The sequence below is a fragment of the Rhinoderma darwinii genome, chromosome 3, assembly GCF_050947455.1.
Source record: "Rhinoderma darwinii isolate aRhiDar2 chromosome 3, aRhiDar2.hap1, whole genome shotgun sequence".
Lineage (NCBI taxonomy): Eukaryota > Metazoa > Chordata > Amphibia > Anura > Rhinodermatidae > Rhinoderma > Rhinoderma darwinii.
This window is the reverse complement of record NC_134689.1, coordinates 124,027,283-124,049,447: the sequence shown is the minus strand read 5'-3', so window position 1 is coordinate 124,049,447 and position 22,165 is coordinate 124,027,283. Positions and strand designations below refer to the sequence as shown.

General features: G+C 41.6%; 1 protein-coding gene across 1 annotated transcript in view; it reads left to right on the top strand.

Annotated features, from left to right (window-relative positions):
- The window catches only part of TXNRD1 (thioredoxin reductase 1), a 70,838-nt gene that overhangs the window by 25,879 nt on the left and 22,794 nt on the right, over positions 1-22,165 (top strand). Inside the window, exons 4-7 of the mRNA XM_075856652.1 lie at positions 16,200-16,309; positions 18,925-19,047; positions 19,142-19,214; positions 20,231-20,350. Coding sequence (XP_075712767.1) covers positions 16,200-16,309; positions 18,925-19,047; positions 19,142-19,214; positions 20,231-20,350 — 426 coding nt within the window. The remainder of the gene's footprint in view (positions 1-16,199; positions 16,310-18,924; positions 19,048-19,141; positions 19,215-20,230; positions 20,351-22,165) is intronic.

The following is a 22,165-nucleotide window of genomic DNA, read 5'->3' as shown; positions in this document are numbered from 1 at the left end:
AAGGGTACACAGAAGCAAAGGGAAATGGGGCAGTTGCCCACGGCAACACCGTGAACAACAAGAGTGGTGAACGAGCCGAGTCAAACCAGGAGTGTACGAGGTACCAAACGCAGAGCAGGAGAGTAGTCAGTAAGCCAGGGTCATATGAAGCAGGGTCAAATAGTACAGAAGCTGCAGCAGGGCTAGGAAACCAAACAGAAGAATCACAAGCAAGGAGGAACAGGAAAGGCAGGTATAAATAGACAGAGGGCGGGAGCTAGCTCCGTCTGGCCAGGCTGCGATAGGCTCTCCCACTACTAAGCCTGCCATCCTGAGTGGTGGAAGAGGAGTCAGTCTCACAGACATAGAAGCAGGTGCAGACTGATTACCTATGGGCGTATACACAGAAGCTGTGCCTGGCAGATCCTTAACAGATTCAAACAAAAGTTTCTCCATGGTATCTGATGGATTACTATTAAGTCTGATTACTACAACGCTGTTTGCATTTTTAATGTTTGGAAAAATTCTTGATAGTTTGTCATGGTAACCACACTTGTGATGACATGTTTTGTTTCCTAATCAAAATGCCTGTGAAAATCACAGCATGCCGTATATCAGATGGCAACTAAATGAACCCAGGAAAGCGGGCATGAAGATAAAGGAACACTAATGCCAAAATGGGATGTGTTATCTTACATTTCGTGTAGCTCCTTGATACATAATATCAGACCTAATATAGCTATGTTTTCTATAGAAAGCATGTTACCTTTACACAAAAGAAAATGAGAGTTGGGATCTTATAACTTGCTCTAATAACATTTTCTTTCCATTGAATTTAAAAGCCACGGGGTAGAATGAAGGATCTGTACACTGAACATTTAAACAGAAAATTATTTTAACTACATGTATTTAAGGGATTAATAACTTTGGTGAAACATATAGTATGTTATGGCTTTTCAGCTTCCTATACGTATTCCTTACTGTTATTTAGCCTGAATATTCATTTAGCTTGGTGAAAGTCCAGTGTAACAACATAATACAACAATTTCAGTCATTTTGGGATAATTTGTTTAGAGAGGTGGCAAACCACTTTGCTGAAATCAGTTGCATATTGGCCAGAGATGCATTCCTGTGTATGGTGTATGATACTGACATGGGGATCCACATGGTACCACATTTCCCATTTATTAAGTGGTTACTGAATGTAATTATGCAGCAAATTACTGGGTTGTATTTATATCAATTTGGTTAATTATTTCCACTTTAAAAGCAGAAGGAACACGATTTTATTGTAACAATTGAAATATATATCAGATTATTTTGTGTTGGTTGGCACCTGCTCTCTGTGAATGCAACATGAAGTGAAAATCACAAGTTAATCGCAATGTATGAACCCATGCCTTAAATGAAGATTAAAGGGGCTATCTGTGGACCAAAAATTCACTTGGATTTATATTATTATGTGAAAATAAGTCACCTACTAATATACTTTTATTTTTAACTCTGTCTTGAATTGTGTAGTCCAAACCCAGTCACGTGGTGGCTGAAGTTCCTTTAGTTTTAGTAATATTAATGAGGCACCAACACAGTCCCACATGACTGAGGGCTTGCTTCCTCTGCCCGGCATGTCATTCAATCACAATACCGCAGGGGCTGGCACTCTTAGGCCCCATTAACATCATGGTTAGGCCTTTCATCGGAGGTATACATCGGGAAGACCCTTGACGTACACCTTCGACGAAAGGCCCAAATGGGCAAATCGCTATCTGATGCTCTGCACGGGGCTCCAGCGCTAGGGAAGCTCCTGAAGTCACTCGCCATATATGTACAATGATGTCAGGAGCTTCTACCGGGCCGGAATCCCTGGGCAGAGCGATAGTAGATGCTCTGCCCCGTACTCCGGGCCTGGAAATTCTCCTAACGTCACTGTCCATATATTTTCCTATCACTGGAGTCCCTGTACAGAGCATTAGCTAGCGCTCTGTCTGGGGACTTCAGTAGTGCTCCCGACATCACTGTCCATATATGGACAGTGACTTCAGGAGTTTCCTATCGCTGGAGCTAGCGCTCTGCTCGAGGACTCCAGCACTTCTCCCGACATCACTGTCCAAATATGGACAGTGACTTCAGGAGTTTTCCCAGGGTCGTCCCTGGGCGACGTATCCCACTGTATGCCATACAGTGGGATACGTTTGAGCCTTTTATCAGAGGTATATACGTCGGTGGGTCCTCCCAACGTATACCTCTGACAGAATGTCTAAACGTGATGTGAATGGGGCCTAAGAGTAGATGCCCCTTGCGGTCATGTGCTTGATTACATGATAATAATAATCTTTATTTATATAGCGCCAACATATTACGCAGCACTTTACAATTTAGAGGGAACATGAAACAAACAATATCAGACATTACATAGTGACAAAGTTCATTTACAATTCAAACCTGAGGAGTGAGGACCCTGCTCGCAAGAGCTTACAATCTATGAGGAAATAAAGGAGACACAAAGTGTACCAGTGTTTGTTCTGTACAATAGTCCAGCCATTTTTATACACATGGGTGGTAACAAAGCTGCAGAGCAAAGGAAGCAAGCCCTCAGTCACGTGGGGCTGTGTCAGCGCGTCATCAATATTACTAAAACTAGAGGACTTCCGGCATCACGTGACCAGGTTTGGACTACACGATTCAGGACAGAGTTAAAAATTAAAGTATATTAGTAAGTGACATATTTTCACATAACAATATAAATCCCAAGCAATTTTTGGACCCTGGATAACCACAACTTTAAAGATAAAGAGGCTCTGTCACCAGATTTTGCAAGCCCTATCTGCTATTGCAGCAGATAGGCGCTGCAATGTAGATTACAGTAACGTTTTTATTTTAAAAAAACGAGCATTTTTGGCCAAGTTATGACCATTTTTGTATTTATGCAAATGAGGCTTGCAAAAGTACAACTGGGCGTGTTTACAGTAAAAGTACAAGTGGGCGTGTATTATGTGTGTTACATCTGGGCGTGTTTACAGTAAAAGTACATCTGGGCGTGTTTACAGTAAAAGTACAAGTGGGCGTGTATTATGTGTGTTACATCTGGGCGTGTTTACAGTAAGAGTACAACTGGGCGTGTATTATGTGCGTACATCGGGGCATTTTTACTTCTTTTACTAGCTGGGCGTTCTGACGAGAAGTATCATCCACTTCTCTTCACAGATCTCGAGAGATCACGCTGTGACGTCACTCACTTCCTGCCCCAGGTCCTGCATCGTGTCAGCCACATCGGCACCAGAGGCTACAGTTGATTCTGCAGCAGCATCAGCGTTTGCAGGTAAGTAGCTACATCGACTTACCTGCTAACGCCGATGCTGCTGCAGAATCAACTGTAGCCTCTGGTGCCGATGTGTCCTCGCTCGTCCGACACGATGCAGGACCTGTGAGTGACGTCACAGCGTGATCTCTCGAGAACACGCTGTGTCTGTGCACTGCCAGAAGCTGGGCGTTCTGAAGAGAAGTGGATGATACTTCTCGTCAGAACGCCCAGCTAGTAAAAGAAGTAAACACGCCCCGATGTACGCACATAATACACGCCCAGTTGGACTTTTACTTTAAACACGCCCAGTTGGACTTTTGCAAGCCTCATTTGCATAAATACAAAAATGGTCATAACTTGGCCAAAAATGCTCGTTTTTTAAAAATAAAAACGTTACTGTAATCTACATTGCAGCGCCGATCTGTTGCAATAGCAGATAGGGGTTGCAAAATCTGGTGACAGAGCCTCTTTAAATTGTCGGAAAGTATCTGGAGCGGAGAGAAGAGTTGGAGCTATGCTCTAATATCATTTATTCATCTTTTTGTAGGCATTACATACAACTGCATAGGGAAATATGAAATCAATATCAGTGCTTTTTCACCCATTATGCAATATTTAAAGCATTTTGGTAGGAAGTAATGTAAGTTGCTCTCCAAAAAACATAGGTATATCTGCTTTATTTTGTGTGTAGTTTAATTAAAGGGGTTGTCCACCTTCTGACAACTGATGACTTATCCCCCGTATTGGTCATCAGTATGTCATCGGTGCAGGTCCGACACCCGGACCCCGCACCGATAAGCCACTCCGGTGGCCTGCGGACACCGGATGTTATGGCACATAATGCTATTTACGGAGCAAGGAAGCAGTTGGCCCCGTACATAGCATAGCGGCCGTGCTGCAGAACTGCAGATCTGCTCCTATTCACTTGAATAGGAGCAGAGCTGCAGTACTGCAGCTCGGCCGCTATTCCGTGGCCGGAGCTAACTGCTTCCGGCTTGTATGTCCGGTGCACGGAGGTACCGGACCAGTTGATCTGTGTGGGGTTCGGGTGTCGGACCCCCACAGATCATGTACTGATGACCTTGTCAGAAGCAGGAAAACCCCTTTTAGGCTATGTTCACACGGAGTATTTTGCCGAGTTTTTTGACGCGGAAACCGCGTCGCAATACTCGGCAAAAACGGCCCGAAAACGCCTCCCATTGATTTCAATGGGAGGCGTCGGCGTCTTTTTCCCGCGAGCAGTAAAACTGCCTCGCGGGAAAAAGAAGCGACATGCCCTATCTTCGAGCGCTTCCGCCTCTGACCTCCCATTGACTTCAATGGGAGGCAGAGAAAGCGTATTTCGCGCTGTTTTATGCCCGCGGCGCTCAATGGCCGCGGGCGAAAAACGGCGCGAAAATCGCCGCGAAAATCGGCGTGCAGGGAGAGGAATATCTGCCTCAAACTTCCAAACGGAATTTTGAGGCAGATATTCCTCCTGCAAAATACCCCGTGTGAACATAGCCTAGGGGTGAGATTAATATCATTATAACCACAGTGAAACTGTTTTCTGTCAGTAAAAAAAAAGAATAAATAAATAGATGTTGTCAATATCCCAGCAATATTGTTATTATTTACTCCTTAACCCCTTCCCGCTGTGGCCACTTTTGCAAAAAATTGCAAAAATTTGCATTTTTCGAAATTTAAGTGTATCTGCTTGTAAGACAGGCAGTCATACCACACAAAATTGTTGCTAATTAACATTTCCCACATGTCTACTTTAGATTGGCATCGTTTTTTGAACATGTTTTTATTTTTCTAGAATGTTACAAGGCTTAGAACTTTAGCTGCAATTTCTCACATTTTCAAGAAAATTTCAAAAGGCTATTTTCTCAGGGACCAGTTCAGTTGTGAAGTGGCTTTTAGGGCCTTATATATTAAAAACCCCCAATAAGTCACCCCTCTTTAAAAACTTCACCACTCAAAGTAATCAAAACAGCATTTAGAAAGTTTCTTAACATGTTAAACGTTTCACAGATATTAAAGCAATGTAGAGGTGAAATTTACAAGTTTCATTTTTTTTTGCTGAAATTAATTCTTAATCCATTTTTTTGTAACACAGAAAGTTTTACCAGAGAAACACAACTCAATATTTATTGCCCAGATTCTGCAGTTTTTAGAAATATCCCACATGTGGCCCTGGTGCGCTAATGGACTGAAGCACAGGCCTCAGAAGCAAAGGAGTACCTGGTGGATTTTGGGCCTCCTTTTTATTAGAATATATTTTAGGCACCATGTCAGGTTTGAAGGGCTCTTGCGGTGCCAAAACAGTGGAAATCCCCCAAAAGTGAGCCCATTTGGGAAACTAGACCCCTCAAGGAAATTTGACCCCACAGTTTTTTTGCAGAAATTATTGGAAGTAGACCATGAAACTGAAAATCTACATTCTTTCAAGGAGCACCACAAAATTTGTAAAGCGATTCCTCCCGAGTAAAACAATACCCCACATGTGGTCATAAATGGCTGTTTGGACACACGCCAGGGCTTAGAAGGGAAAGAACGCCATTTGGCTATTGGAGCTCAAATTTAGCAGGAATGGTTTGCGGAGGCCATGTCGCATTTGCAATGCCCCTGAGGGGACAAAACAGAGAAAACGCCCAAAAAGTGATTCCATTTAGGAAACTACACCCCTTGAGGAATTTTTATAGGGGTGTAGTGAGCATTTTGACCCCACAAGTGTTTCATAGATTTTATTAGAATTGGGCAGTGAAAATAAAAACAATCCTTTTTCTTTAATAAGATGTTGCTTTAACGCCAACATTTGTAAAGTAACTTCTCTGGAGTACAGAAATACCTCATATGTGGTCATAAACTACTATTTGGGCACACAACAAAGATAAGAAGAGAAGGAGCGCCATTTGGCTTTTGGAGTACAGATTTAGCTGGATTGATTTCTTGGCACCATGTCGCATTTGCAAAGCCCCTAAGGTACCAGTACAGTAGAAACTACGCAAAAGTGACTCCATTCATGAAACTACACCCCTTGAAGAATTCATGTAGAGGTGTAGTGAGCATTTTAATCCCACAGGTGTTTCATAGATTTTATTAGAATTGGGCAGTAAAAATAAAAAAATCCTTTTTCTTCAATAAGACGTAGATTTAGTGCCAAATTTTTCATTTTCTCAACAAATAAAGGACAAAAAGCACCCCAACATTTGTAAAGCAATTTCTCCCGAGTACGGAAATACCCCATATGTGGTCATAAATGGCTGTTTGGACACACAGCAGGGCTTAGAAGGGAAGGAGCGCCATTTGGCTTTTGGAGTGCAGATTTTGCTGGATTGGTTTCTGGGCGCTATGTCGCATTTGCAAAGCCCCTGTGGGACCAAAACAGTGGAAACCCCCCAAAAGTGACCCTATTTTAGACACTACACCCCTCAAGGTATTCGCCTAGGGGTGTAGCGAGCATGTTAACCCCACAGGTGTTTTTGCAGAAATTAGTGTGCACTCGATGTTGCATAGTGAAAATGGGATTTTTTTCCACAGAAATGCCAATATGTGGTGCCTAGCTTGTGCCACCATAACAAGACAGCTCTCCAATTTCGCGATTTACAAAGTATTGGTTCACAATTGCAGAGGCTCTGATGTGAAATAATAAAAGAAACCCCTGAGAAGTGACCCCATTTTGGAAACTACACCCCTCAAGGCATTTATTAAGGGATGTAGTGAGCATTTTCACCCCACAGGTCTTTTCCATAAATTAATGCGCTGCGGATGGTGCAAAGTAAACATTAAAATTTTTCCCTTTATATGCCATTTCAGTGGAAAATATGTTGTGCCCAGCTTGTGCCACTGGAGACACCCCAAAAATTGTTAAAAGGGTTCTCCCAGGTATGGCGATGCCATATATGTGAAAGTAAACTGCTATTTGGTCACACTGTAGGGTTCAGAATGGAGGGAGCACCATTTGGCTTTTGGAGGATGGATTTTGCTTGGTAGTAGTTTTGTTTGGAGTTTTACTGGTATTACAGTTTATAATGTGGGGGTACATGTAAGTTAGGCAGGGTACATCAGGGGCATAGTCAGATGGTATAATAGGCCATTGTTAGGGACTCCTGTTGCCATAGCAGCAGTCGGCAGCCCTGCGATTGCAGGGCAGAGCTGGCAATCTGCTAGCAACCACTAAGATGCAACAATTGCTTTCGATCGTTGCATCTAAGGGGTTAACGGCAGGGATCGGAGCTATCTCCGGTTCCTGCCATTACAGGTGGATGTCAGCTGTAACATACGTTGATGATGCCAATTCATCTCCTGAGCCGTTGCCATCTTGCCGACGGCTACGGAAGCCTTTTAGGCTCCGCCTCCGGGCGGGGCTCTTAAGGTTTCTGTTCTAGGCAGACTGGAAGGCCGCTATTAGGCCTCTGGTTGCTGTTGCAGCCATCGGCACCCTGGCGATTTCTTTGCTGGGGTGCCGATGGGCTGCAAACACCTTAAATGCAGCGATCGCTTTTGACCGCTACATTTAAGGGGTAAATGGTGGGGATCGAAGCTAACTTTGGTCTCCGCCATTACAGCAGGATGTTAGCTGTAAGATACAGCTGACACCCAGGATGATGGCACCGACTCAGCTTCTGAGCCGCTGCCATCCCATTTGTCGTAAGTATACGACAATTTGCAGGAAGCACTAGCTTTCCATGACGTATACTTACGACAAATGTCGGGAAGGGTTAAAGTCTATGCACACCTTTGAACAAATTTATTTGTATATATAAATCAATGTTTTATGTGTCGTATAGCAACTTTTAAATTGACTTAAATTTTTTTTTACTTCTATGCTGTATACATAGAAGCTGTATCGTTCTGTCAAAGCCGCAGCAGTCAGGTCTCTGATAAGCAGGATCCAGCTAATAACAATCACATTTAAGGCCGGATTCACACGAGCATGTTCAGTCCGTGATATACGGTCCGCATGTCGGCAGTATTTCCTGGACTGAACACACTGCAGGGAGCCGGGCTCTTATCGTCATAGTTATCTACAGTGAAGGAAATAAGTATTTGATCCCTTACTGATTTTGTAAGTTTGCCCACTGTTAAAGACATGAACAGTCTAGAATTTTTAGGCTAGGTTAATTTTACCAGTGAGAGATAGATTATATAAAAAAAAAAAAACAGAAAATCACATTGTCAAAATTATATATATTTATTTTCATTGTGCACAGAGAAATAAGTATTTGATCCCTTTGGCAAACAATACTTAATACTTGGTGGCAAAACCCTTGTTGGCAAGCACAACAGTCAGACGTTTTTTTGTAGTTGATGATGAGGTTTGCACACATGTTAGATGGAATTTTGGACCAATCCTCTTTGCAGATCATCTGTAAATCATTAAGATTTCGAGGCTGTTGCTTGGCAACTCGGATCTTCAGCTCCCTCCATAAGTTTTCGATGGGATTAAGGTCTGGAGACTGGCTAGGCCACTCCATGACCTTAATGTGCTCCTCTTTGAGCCACTCCTTTGTTGCCTTGGTTGTATGTTTCGGGTCATTGTCGTGCTGGAAGACCCAGCCACGAGCCATTTTTAATGTCCTGGTGGAGGGAAGGAGGTTGTCACTCAGGATTTGACGGTACATGGCTCCATCCATTCTCCCATTGATGCGGTGAAGTAGTCCTGTGCCCTTAGCAGAGAAACACCCCCAAAACATAATGTTTCCACCTCCATGCTTGACAGTGGGGATGGTGTTCTTTGGGTCATAGGCAGCATTTCTCTTCCTCCAAACACGGCGAGTTGAGTTAATGCCAAAGAGCTCAATTTTAGTCTCATCTGACCACAGCACCTTCTCCCAATCACTCTCAGAATCATCCAGATGTTCATTTGCAAGCTTCAGACGGGTCTGTACATGTGCCTTCTTGAGCAGGGGGACCTTGCGGGCACTGCAGGATTTTAATCCATTACGGCGTAATGTGTTACCAATGGTTTTCTTGGTGACTGTGGTCCCAGCTGCCTTGAGATCATTAACAAGTTCCCCCGTGTAGTTTTCGGCTGAGCTCTCACCTTCCTCAGGATCAAGGATACCCCACGAGGTGAGATTTTGCATGGAGCCCCAGATCGATGTCGATTGACAGTCATTTTGTATGTCTTCCATTTTCTTACTATTGCACCAACAGTTGTCTCCTTCTCACCCAGCGTCTTACTTATGGTTTTGTAGCCCATTCCAGCCTTGTGCAGGTCTATGATCTTGTCCCTGACATCCTTAGAAAGCTCTTTGGTCTTGCCCATGTTGTAGAGGTTAGAGTCAGACTGATTAATTGAGTGTGTGGACAGGAGTCTTTTATACAGGTGACCATTTAAGACAGCTGTCTTTAATGCAGGCACCAAGTTGATTTGGAGCGTGTAACTGGTCTGGAGGAGGCTGAACTCTTAATGGTTGGTAGGGGATCAAATACTTATTTCTCTGTACACAATGCAAATAAATATATATAATTTTGACTATGTGATTTTTTTTATTTTTTTTTATATAATCTATCTCTCACTGGTAAAATTAACCTAGCCTAAAAATTCTAGACTGTTCATGACTTTGACAGTGGGCAAACTTACAAAATCAGCAAGGGATCAAATACTTATTTCCTTCACTGTATGTCGCTAGGAGTCCCTGGCTCGCTGCGGGAAAACTGTCCCATACTGTAATCATGTTTTCAGTACTGGACAGTTTTCCGCAGCGAGGCAGGGACTCCTAACATCATAGATAACTATGACGCTAGGAGCCCGGTTCCCTGCACTGTGTTCGGTCCGGGAAATACTGTCGGCATATGGTCTGTATATCACGGACCGAAAACGCTCGTATGAATCCGGCCTAAGTTTATGAACTTAGACGTGATTGTTATCAACAGGATCACAGGACCAGCTTTTAGCCGGGCCGTCAGTTCAGCTGACCTGACAAAAAATGTAGTTTCATTGGTACAATTTTTGGCTACATACTATTTTTTTTATCACTTTTTATTCCGTTTTTATGGAGGCGGGATGATGAAAAAACAGCTGGACGCCGATGGAATGACAGAGAGAGACCCTTCCCTCAGTCTAACCATTTAGATACCACGGTCAGCATTGACGACGACATTTAATGGGTTAAACGGCCGGGATCTGAGTTATCTGCATTCCCGGCCATTAGAGCGGGATGTTGGTGTATATTACATCCAACACCCGCAAGTGATGGTGGTGGCTCAGCTCCTGAGCCCAGGTCATCACAGCGCCGTAATAGTAGGGTGGCTTATGTTTACTAACTCTAAGCCACAATGTACTATTACAATGCAGGACGGAAAGTGGTTAAAGGGTATTTCCATAACAGAGAGCAATGGCATATTGCTAGAATATCACATCACTTACTTATCGGTGGGGGTCCGTTTGCTGGAACCCTCACCGATCCTGAGACTGAAGGGGCGTCAGCCGTGGCTTCTTCACTGTTTTTGCCTGCATAATGGCTCTCCTGGCCACTGGCTGTGTAGGGAACTGCAGTACGTCTCATTCATTTGAATGGAACTGTGTAGCAGTTCCCTGCACAGCTGGTGGCCAGAATCGCCTCACCTTTTAGCATCATTTGTGTAGAACCACTTATTTAAGCAACTCTACTTCTAATTATTTTTATAGGCCAAACAGGATGTTTGACTGCTTCATAAGCAAAATATGTGGCCTTGTTCATAGCATGTGAAAGGGATTATCATATTGTGTTTTGTGCTTTGTCACTCAGCCCCTCATGCTCAGAGGTGAGCAAATGTCTGTACCTGTAAAATTGCCAGAAAACTTATTAGGGCGCGGACGTTTTTTACAGTTGTTTCAATACATTTTCTGGCAAGTTAGTTCAGATGTTGCGGAAAACTCCGCTGCGGACCATAGGCTGCGGTGCGGAATTTTCCCTCCACAGCATGCACTGTCTGTTGCGGAGAAGAAGCGGAATTTCACTGCGTATTTCAGCCTTTGCAATGCAAGAACTGAAATCTGTGGCAAGTCTGCTGTATTTTCTGCAACGTCTGAACTACCTGTCAAATATGCAAATGCTGGTGCAGATTCGTTGCGTAAATGCATCAAATCTGCACCAACATCTGCAGAGGAAAACCTCCGCCACGTCTGGCCGTGCCCTTACAGTATATCTTTCTTGCATGTTATTATGTCCAGGTTAGATTGGTAAGTATTGCAACTGATCACCGACTTTATTAAACTTCTGGAAGATGATTATCTGTGCAGAAAATGTAATCAAAATGGATATCATTCATTTTAAAGTTTGGTATAAGTTTTAAAGTGTAAGCAAACCATTGATTTGCTCTTGAAGACCATATTACAATATATATAAGTATTAAGACACCTACACATCACATCTACAGGAACTTTTAGAACATCCCATTCTAAGTCCATAGGCATTAATATGGAGGTTGCCTCCCCCCCCCCCCCCCCTTGCAGCTAAAACAGCTTCAACTCTTCTGGAAAGTCTTTCTACAAGATTTTGGAATGTTTGGGTTGAGGTCAGTTCTCTGTGTTTGCCAGTGAAGTTCTTCCAGACCCAACTGAGCCTTAATGGACCTTGCTTTGTGCACAGGGGCACAGTCATGCTGGAACAGAAAAAGACCTTTCCCACACTGTTTCCACAAAGATGGAAGCATACAATTGTCCAAAATGTCTTGGTATGCTGAAGTATGCTGAAGTATTAAGATTTCCCTGAAACACAACCCCATAGCATTAGCCCTCCTCCACCATTTACAATTGGCACAATGTAGTCAGGCAGGTAACGTTCTCCTGGTATTCGGCAAACTCAACAATCAGACTGCCAGATAGAGAAGCGTGATTAGTCACTCCACAGTACACATTTCCACTGCTCCAGGATCCAGTGGTGGCGTGCTTTACACCACTCCATCTGACGCTTGGCATTGTGCTTGATGATGTAAGACTTGTATGCAGCTGCATACAATGGAAACCCATGCCATGAAGCTCCCAGGGAAAAGTTTATGTGCGGATGTTAATGCCAGAGGAGGATTGAAACTCTGCAGTTATTGAGTCAGCAGAGCGATGGCAACTTTTATGCACTTTGTGCCTCAGCACTCGGCTTCCACTTTGCAATAATACCACTCATAATGGATAGTGGAATATCTAGGTGGGGGAAAATTTCATGACTGACTTGTTACAATGGTGGCTACCTATTACAGTAACACTCTCGAACGAATTCATTGAGTTCTTTAGAACGACCCATTCTTTCTCAAATGTTTCTAAAGACAGACTGATTTTATACACCTGTGGTAATGGGACTGAATGATACACCTGAATTCAATGATTAAGAGGTGTGTCCCAATACTTTTGTCCATATAGTGTATGTATGTATATATATATTCCTTATAGACAATAGAGTTTTTTTGCAAATACATTGCTTTACCATTGTATTGATCTTGAGTAATAGCCCAGTCTTATCAATAAATGCACTTATAATCCTACAGGCCTCTGAGCTTATATCACGGCTCTACTATTGGTTTTGTGTCTTTATACTAACTCTCTCAGAATGCAACAGAGAATACAGCACTGCATTATAGATCAGCTAAGCTATGTGCCTTGTGTTTGTTTCTGTACAGATTTTTCACTGATTTCATTAGCCACTAACAGAATTTTGAACTCAACAGAATATGTAAATCAGAACAGGACAGAATAGCTAAAGCAAAATACTTGACAACTTAACCCCTTAGTGACCAGCCCATTTTAGGCCCTAATGACCAAGCTATTTTATTCGTTTTTCTATAGTCGCATTCAAAGAGCTATAATTTTGTTATTTTTTCGTCTACATAGCTGTATGAGGACTTGTTTTTTTGCGGGATTAGTTGTACTTTTTAATAGCACCATTTTTGGGTGCATATAATATTTTATTAACTTTTATTAACTTTTTTGGGGGGGATTATAAAAAAAAACTGAAATTCCGCCATTGTTCTATGCGTTTTTAAATTGACTCCGTTCACTATGCGACATAAATAACATGTTACCTTTATTCTATGGGTCGGTATGATTACGGCGATACCACATATGCAGAGTTTTCTTTTATGTTTTACGACTTTTGCACAATAAAAACATTTTTGAACTAAAATTATTTGTTTTTGCATCGTCGCTTTCCAAGAGCCGTAATTTTTTTATTTTTCCATCAATGTAGTGATTTTTTGGGCTTGTTTTCTGCGGGACGAGATGTAGTTTTGATTGGTACTGTTTTGGGGTGCATGGGACTTATTGATTCATTTTTATTATGACTTTTTTGGGGGACAATGGAAAAAAATTGCAATTTCGCCATTGTTTTTTGCGTTTTTTTTACGGTGTTCACCTTGCGGTTTAAATGACATATTAACTTTATTAACGGAGTCATTATGGTCGCGGCGATACCACATATGTGTACTTTTTTTTTTTTACACTTTTACTAAATAAAACCACTTTTTATGGAAAAAAATGGTTTTATTTATTTTTTTACTGTAACTTTTACTATTAATCTTTATTTCACATTTATTATTTATTTTATTAGTCCCACTAGGGGACTTTACTGTGCGATCTTCAGATCGCTGATATAATGCTCTGGTATACTTCGTATACTAGAGCATTATTGCCTGTCAGTGTAAATCTGACAGGCAATCTGTTAGGACGTGCCTCCGGCTGCCATGACACCCCATCGGAGACCCGCGGTTGCATTCGCGGGCCGCCGATGGGTGACAGAGGCAGCTCACTCCCTTTGTAAACAAAGTTAAATGCCGCGGTCGCTATTGACGGCGGCATTTAACGGGTTAAACGCCCGCGATCGAAGTAATCGGGTGTTGGAGCAGGATCTCAGCTGTCATCAGACAGCAGAGCCCCGGCTCCAGCCTGCACGGGAGACCCGTGCAGGACTTAGACTAGGCGAACGTTAAAAGGCGTCAGCCTAGCCTAAGGCCCCTTAGTGACCGACGTGAAAAGGCGTATTGGTGGTCACTAAGGGGTAAAGGCCCTATCACACCAGCCTATTTTGGCCTGTGCAGCGAGCGTCGATCAATGAGACAGCTCGTTGATCAGCGCTCGTTTGCTTCTGTCACAAGGAGCTATGGTCGGGGACGAGCGGTCGTTTCCCCGATCACTCGTCCCCATACATTATCATGTTGGCAGCACATCTCCATGTTTCCACAGGGAGATGTGCGGCCGACAACGATAATATATTACAACACGTGTTCTATGAACGATCGCTTGCCTGATAATCGTCCAGTGTAAAAACCCCTTTAGTCAACTCTGTATGTAGCATGTATCTATATATAATATGTAAGGTGATGTACATAGGTAAGCTACAGAGACTGGGAGGATAGGAGAGGAAGCTATGTATGAACTGAGCGCCGCTGTATTGCTATTGTGTTGCTTGTATAGTATTGTTGCTTGTGATTCATACAAGCTGCTGTACCATTTTTTCTGAAAAGTTAATAAAAACGAATTTTTCTTTATACACAATACCAGTCCTTATGTTGTGGCAGATAGTGACATCATAAACTGCTACTTGTTACTGGCATTGCATTGTTATTTCAATAACTGATAGAATTTAGTATGTGTCACTTAAGTAAACTACTATGACACATGGACTAATATTATCTTTATGCTATTCATCTCTATAGATATGAAGACACTGGGAATTATACAATTAAGGGGTATAAGTGTATAATTATTTTTAAGGTTTATACAAAATACCTGTAATTGACCTAGATATAAAACTGATATAATAGACATATTAGGGTTAAAATGTTGTACACGTGAGTGGCTTACAGTAAAAGGCAAATTTTAGTCGGAAGCAAAGATGTGGCGGGTAAAAAACAACCACTATGTTCCATGTTTTACTATGTTTCCCCTGACAGTACATATTTCACAGATTTAACCATAGAATAAATGTCTTATTTAAGTTATGCCATGCTTATACATCATTATATACATGCCCTAATTACCACTCCACACAGTCTCATGGAGCCATTATACAGTATCCATAGAAGTCGATGGGGCCTTACTGTACTTCTGATCTCATACAGAGGCATAAAGGATTTTGTCCTGTTATTCCCCTCTAGAAGCAATAATACGGTGCCACCTATAACTCCATAGTTCGAAGCTGCAGGGACTCCATTTGGCTCCACACAGCCAAGTTGGACATGACCTTAGTAGCACATAACTAGAAATAACACACACCACCAAGAGAGCCCCCTAAGAATCTCTATGCAGATGTACTTAACCATAATAAACAGTTTCTCTAGCCATATTGCCATCTCACCCCTTCAAATGTTGAAGGTAAATTTGATCCCACCTTTTCTTTATGCTGGGTTATGTCAGGGCTTCTCAAACGTTTTTTTATGGATTCCCCACCATCCAGATCATGTTGATGTCTGGATCTCGACACCAGTGCTCAAAGTCCATGCCAAAATTTAAAACATATCTGAATTGAAATTTCATTTGATTTCACATTTAAAGAGGTTGGCCAGTGAAAACAATTGATGGCCAATCCTCAGGATAGGCCATGAATATCTGATTGGTCGGGGTCCGACTATCGGCATCCTGGCCGATCAGCTGTTTGAAGGCCCGCGGCATTCGAGTAAGCACTTCTCTCCCAGAATTTCTTACACAGCTGCATACTGTACAATGCTGTCACATTCGTTGCTGCAGAGCACAATATTACAGTTTGGAATGTCTCAATTTTGTTCCTTTCGAAATATTTTTTTCGCCACAATACGTCAGCTGGAATATCCCGGTTTCCTTCTTGGTACCTGTGAAGTTTGCAAGTCATGGTTACACACACTTTTGGGAGAGTGAGGAGTCAAAGGTGTGAGGAAGTATTAGAGACAGTCTGGTTGTGAAATAGATGGTCCCTCCTTTTTTGGCTCATCTCGGATGCACTGATTTATAAATGAACATGTTAGATATGATTTTCTTTCACAGACAACGGGCAGAGCATCGAAAAGGAGCTATATGACTATACCATGGAGACATCATTACCCAATGTTTTTATGAAGGAGAAGCTTATAGGAGACTACACAGATGTTATACAGGTACTTTTCACTTAATACTGGGATTTATTTTTACTATGTTATTTTAGTAGTTTATTTATATTTATTTAGATTAATACTTTTCTTATATGAGGCACACCAACATTTTTAGGTTTCCATCAGGGGTTCCCTGTATTTTTGAAGGCAAGGAATACCGAAATCCTGATGGAAACTTGACAGGCCCCATTGACTTATAATATGAGAGATGCTCTTTGTAGCTGTTCTCCACCCTGGCTAATAGATGGGTGTCTTGAATGGGGGACATCCCCCAATATTAACTCAGAATTCCAAAATAGGGTATTTGTAAATGGTTTTACTAAAACAGACAACTACATTAAAGGGGTTTTACAGGAGCAGAAAAACATGCCTGCTTTCTTCCAAAAACAGCGTCACACATGTCTACAGGTTGTTTGTGGTATTACAGCTCAGCTCATGTCAATGGATCAGAGCTGCAATACAACACACAACACATGAACAGGTGTGACGCTGTTTTTGGAAGAAAGCAGCCACACTTTTCTAATCCTGCACAACCCCTTTAAGGGTATGTTCACATGCAAACCCAAAATACGTCTGAAAGTACGGAGCGGTTTTCAAACGAAAACAGCTCCTGAATTTCAGATGTTTTTGCAAGTACTCGCGTTTTTCGCGGCGTCTATTATGGACGTAATTGGAGCTATTTTTCATTGGAGTCAATGAAAAACGGCTCCAAAAACGTCCCAAGAAGTGTCCTGCACTTCTTTGACACCGGCGTATTTTTACGTGTCGTCTTTTGACAGCGACGCGTAAAATTACACCTCGTCTGAACAGAACATCGTAAAACCCACTGCAAGCAATGGGCAGATGTTTGCAGACGTAATGGAGCTGTCTTTTCAGGCGTAATTCAAGGCGTAAAACGCCAGAATTACGTCTGAAAATAGGTCGTGTGAACATACCCTAAGGCTTTCAGAACTTAGTAACAGATAAACTTGAACTGAATAAGTTCATTTGTGAATTCCATGTACATTTCTATTCAATGCAACAGGCAGGATGGCTAAAATGAGGAACATTTGATCATTTTTATTTCCAATTATTTCCAAGAACATATGAAAGTGGATGAAACTAATGACCATGATATATACTAGAAATATGGTTTAAATAGAACAGCTTATGTAGATCAGCTTCGCTACTTCACAAACGTCACGTGAGGTGCTGTCAGCATTCTACTTTGCCTTACAGAAGTATAGTCACATGGCTTGACACACCTAAAGTATAATCACAGGTTTCTCAATTTTGAAAAGTACACTGTATGTAAATGAAATTTTTTTTGCGTCACAAGATCCTGAAGAAGGCATAACCGGAAGATGCATGAGTCAACAGACCGGCTTGTGCTTCATTACACGTATTGTTATCTCTGGTTGCTTGCGTATATAACGTAAACATTAATTAGCATTGAGTTAGTAGATAAAAAGGGATGGACAAGCTACCAAATAATTTGATCTAGCCATGAAAATTAAATAGAACAGAATATATAATAAATACTAGATGAATATATAATGAATTATTAATATTGGTGCACTGTCCGAGCAGTATGCCAGTTTCTCTGCCGATCCACCGTACAGGGCGCATGTCATGTTGATGAATATGATATTGGCTAAACATACCCCAATGCCAACGCCAGACCTGCTCTTGGTTTTTTTGCTACTTTTCTACTAATAATGTTCATAAATTAGACATGCTCATCGTTAGGGTATGTTCACACACACTAATTACGGACGTAATTCGGGCGTTTTTGCCCCGAATTACGTCCGAAAAATGCGCATTGAAAGCATTGACAAACATATGCCCATTGAAAGCAATGGGCTGACGTTTGTCTGTTCACACGAGGCGTATATTTACACACCTCTGTCAAATGACGGCGCGTAAATAGACGCCCGCGTCAAAGAAGTGACCTGTCACTTCTTTGGGCGTAATTGGAGCCGTTATTCATTGACTCCAATGAAAAGCAGCGCCAATTACGTCCGTAATGGACGCGGCGTTCAAGTGCCTGCACATGCCGTTACGGCTGAAATTACGGGGATGTTTTCTCCTGAAAACATCCCCGTAAATTCAGCCGTTACGGACGCTGTCATGTGAACATACCCTTAGGGTATGCTCACACGGCCTATTTTCGGCCGTTTTTCGGGCCGTAAAGCCCGAAAAATGGCCGAAAGATCGGAAGCAGAACGCCTCCAAACATCTGCCCATTGATTTCAATGCGAATAACGGCGTTCTGTTCCGACGGACCATTTTTACGCGCTTGTTTTTGGGACATTTTTGGAGCCGTTTTTCAAAGACTCTATTTTAAACAGCTCCAAATACGCAGCGAAAAACGCGAGTGACAGACTACTGGCAACATGCATCAATAAACCTGCCACAATATGTTGTAGGGAGACACAGGCTATAATATTCATATTGATCAGACACATCCAGAATGCCATTATAGCTTTTCCAAAAACAGGAATAATAAATCGGTCTAGTTATATAGTGATACTTTTCTTACTCCTGTAAAGAATGAATAAGTTGGCCCAATTTTTCATTCACTGGATCACAGCGGTGTAAGAATAATTCTATATTTATGTTCTTTCCTTTTTCTTTGCTAGTTATCTAAGGATGGTCTGTTCCAGAAATTGTTAGAAAGCAAAGATGGTAAACCCAAGGAGGATGGCTATGACTATGACTTGATTGTTATAGGGGGAGGATCTGGAGGCCTAGCAGCTTCTAAGGTAAAAACATTATGATGATGATCTTAATAATGTTTTCTCCATGTTGTATGGAAATATGAATGTGATGTATACTGTTTTTACATTTTCCTAATAGGAGGCTGCACATTATGGGAAGAAAGTGCTTGTCCTGGATTATGTCACCCCTTCCCCCTTAGGAACCACATGGGGTAAGTTGGGGACTATAGTTTTAAAAAATTCAAGATACTATTCACTGACTAGAACCCTACAAAGAATATAAGTACTAGATCCAAGCATTACAATGTCATGGCATCCAGTGGCTTTGCATAACGCCATCTCAAATAATCACTTATACATTTCTATATACCTTATAAAATTTAGATAGATAGATTAGATAGATAGATATAGAGGAAGCTTTTTTATGTTGCTGGTTGTACTACGGACAAGGTGTTGGGGGCCTAGTTGCAATCTCCTACCTCGGCAATGCCTATAGCTACATCACTGTAAAGCTATGTTCACACTAGCTTTACACTTGTATTTTTAATGAATCCACCAATAACAGGAGCCATATGAGACACTTATGAATGCCTTCTTTTCAATTGACTTCAATGGTAACAATAATGAGACATCAACAACTGAGGCTAACTGATGCCATCTGGTTGCACTTGCGGTCAGAAAAATCCCTTTGAGATCAATTGGGCCAATTAAAATGTTTCTATATTTTTCTGTGAAAAAAATACCATAAAGAAAAAATCCAGTGTGAACAGAACTTTATCTGTAATGTCATTATTTCATTATTTGCATGTAAGTGCAGTATATAACTTGCATTTGTTTGGTTTTAAACTCTCACTTGCTAGAATTACAATTATAATATATATTTTTTATAGCTGTATTGTCAACCAAGAGGAAGTCATGTTTATATCCATGTCATAAAATATTTCAATATATTTGGGAATGTCGGTTAAAGAGGTTATCCGGGATTTACAAAAATCGGCAGCAGGGCAGGGGATGGTATAAAATAAACTAGCATATACTTAACCCCTGAAGTACCCCCGCTCCAGCGCTGAGGCCCCATTCCCTTCCACTCCGGGCATGGAAGCTCTCGCAGCGGTCACGTGCCATTCATGCCGTTCAGACGCACACATTGTTATTGTTTATTTAATACTGAATGTGTTGATTGTGTTATCTTTGTGTTTTTATCTGATGTGCTTCTCCTTTTTTATAGGGCTCGGAGGAACATGTGTGAATGTAGGCTGTATACCCAAAAAATTGATGCATCAGGCAGCGTTAATGAGGCAAACTTTGACGGATTCCAGCAAATATGGATGGCAGATTGAAAGTAATGGTATGTGATAAATCAGATTTTTTTTTCTCAAATTGGACTGATTCCTGTCTCCTGTGGGTACTGTACAGTATATGTCTGAATACTTTTGTTATTTTCAGACATATACTGACAATTGTATGGACAAATGTAGTGAGTACCTATACACATGAAACACAGACATCACATGGAAATCGAACATATTCATGGAATTTGGCAAGCTTTTCAAGAATCTTAATTTTTTGTATTCAGTTGTTTATACATTGAAATCGCAAGTTATGTTTATGCAAGCCGAAAATGTATAGGTATTTACTCATATGAAAATTATTAAAGTTAGAGGTACAGTGAAGGAAATAAGTATTTGATCCCTTGCTGATTTTGTAAGTTTGCCCACTGTCAAAGACATGAACAGTCTAGAATTTTTAGGCTAGGTTAATTTTACCAGTGAGAGATAGATTATATTTAAAAAAAAACAGAAAATCACATTGTCAAAATTATATATATTTATTTGCATTGTGCACAGAGAAATAAGTATTTGATCCCTTTGGCAAACAAGAATTAATACTTGGTGGCAAAACCCTTGTTGGCAAGCACAGCAGTCAGACGTTTTTTGTAGTTGATGATGAGGTATGCACACATGTTAGATGGAATTTTGGCCCACTCCTCTTTGCAGATCATCTGTAAATCATTAAGATTTCGAGGCTGTCGCTTGGCAACTCGGATCTACAGCTCCCTCCATAAGTTTTTGATGGGATTAAAGTCTGGAGACTGGCTAGGCCACTCCATGACCTTAATGTGCTTCTTTTTGAGCCACTCCTTTGTTGCCTTGGCTGTATGTTTCGGGTCATTGTCGTGCTGGAAGACCCAGCCACGAGCCATTTTTAATGTCCAGGTGGAGGGAAGGAGGTTGTCACTCAGGATTTGACGGTACATGGCTCCATCCATTCTCCCATTGATGCGGTGAAGTAGTCCTGTGCCCTTAGCAGAGAAACACCCCCAAAACATAATGTTTCCACCTCCATGCTTGACAGTGGGGATGGGGTTCTTTGGGTCATAGGCAGCATTTCTCTTCCTCCAAACACGGCGAGTTGAGTTAATGCCAAAGAGCTCCATTTTAGTCTCATCTGACCACAGCACCTTCTCCCAATCACTCTCAGAATCATCCAGATGTTCATTTGCAAACTTCAGACGGGCCTGTACATGTGCCTTCTTGAGCAGGGGGACCTTGCAGGCACTGCAGGATTTTAATCCATTACGGCGTAATGTGTTACCAATGGTTTTCTTGGTGACTGTGGTTCCAGCTGCCTTGAGATCATTAACAAGTTCCCCCCATGTAGTTTTCGGCTGAGCTCTCACCTTCCTCAGGATCAAGGATACCCCACGAGGTGAGATTTTGCATGGAGCCCCAGATCGATGTCGATTGACAGTCATTTTGTATGTCTTCCATTTTCTTACTATTGCACCAACAGTTGTCTCCTTCTCACCCAGCGTCTTACTTATGGTTTTGTAGCCCATTCCAGCCTTGTGCAGGTCTATGATCTTGTCCCTGACATCCTTAGAAAGCTCTTTGGTCTTGCCCATGTTGTAGAGGTTAGAGTCAGACTGATTAATTGAGTCTGTGGACAGGAGTCTTTTATACAGGTGACCATGTAAGACAGCTGTCTTTAATGCAGGCACCAAGTTGATTTGGAGCGTGTAACTGGTCTGGAGGAGGCTGAACTCTTAATGGTTGGTAGGGGATCAAATACTTATTTCTCTGTGCACAATGCAAATAAATATATATCATTTTGACAATGTGATTTTCTTTTTTTTTTTTTATATAATCTATCTCTCACTGGT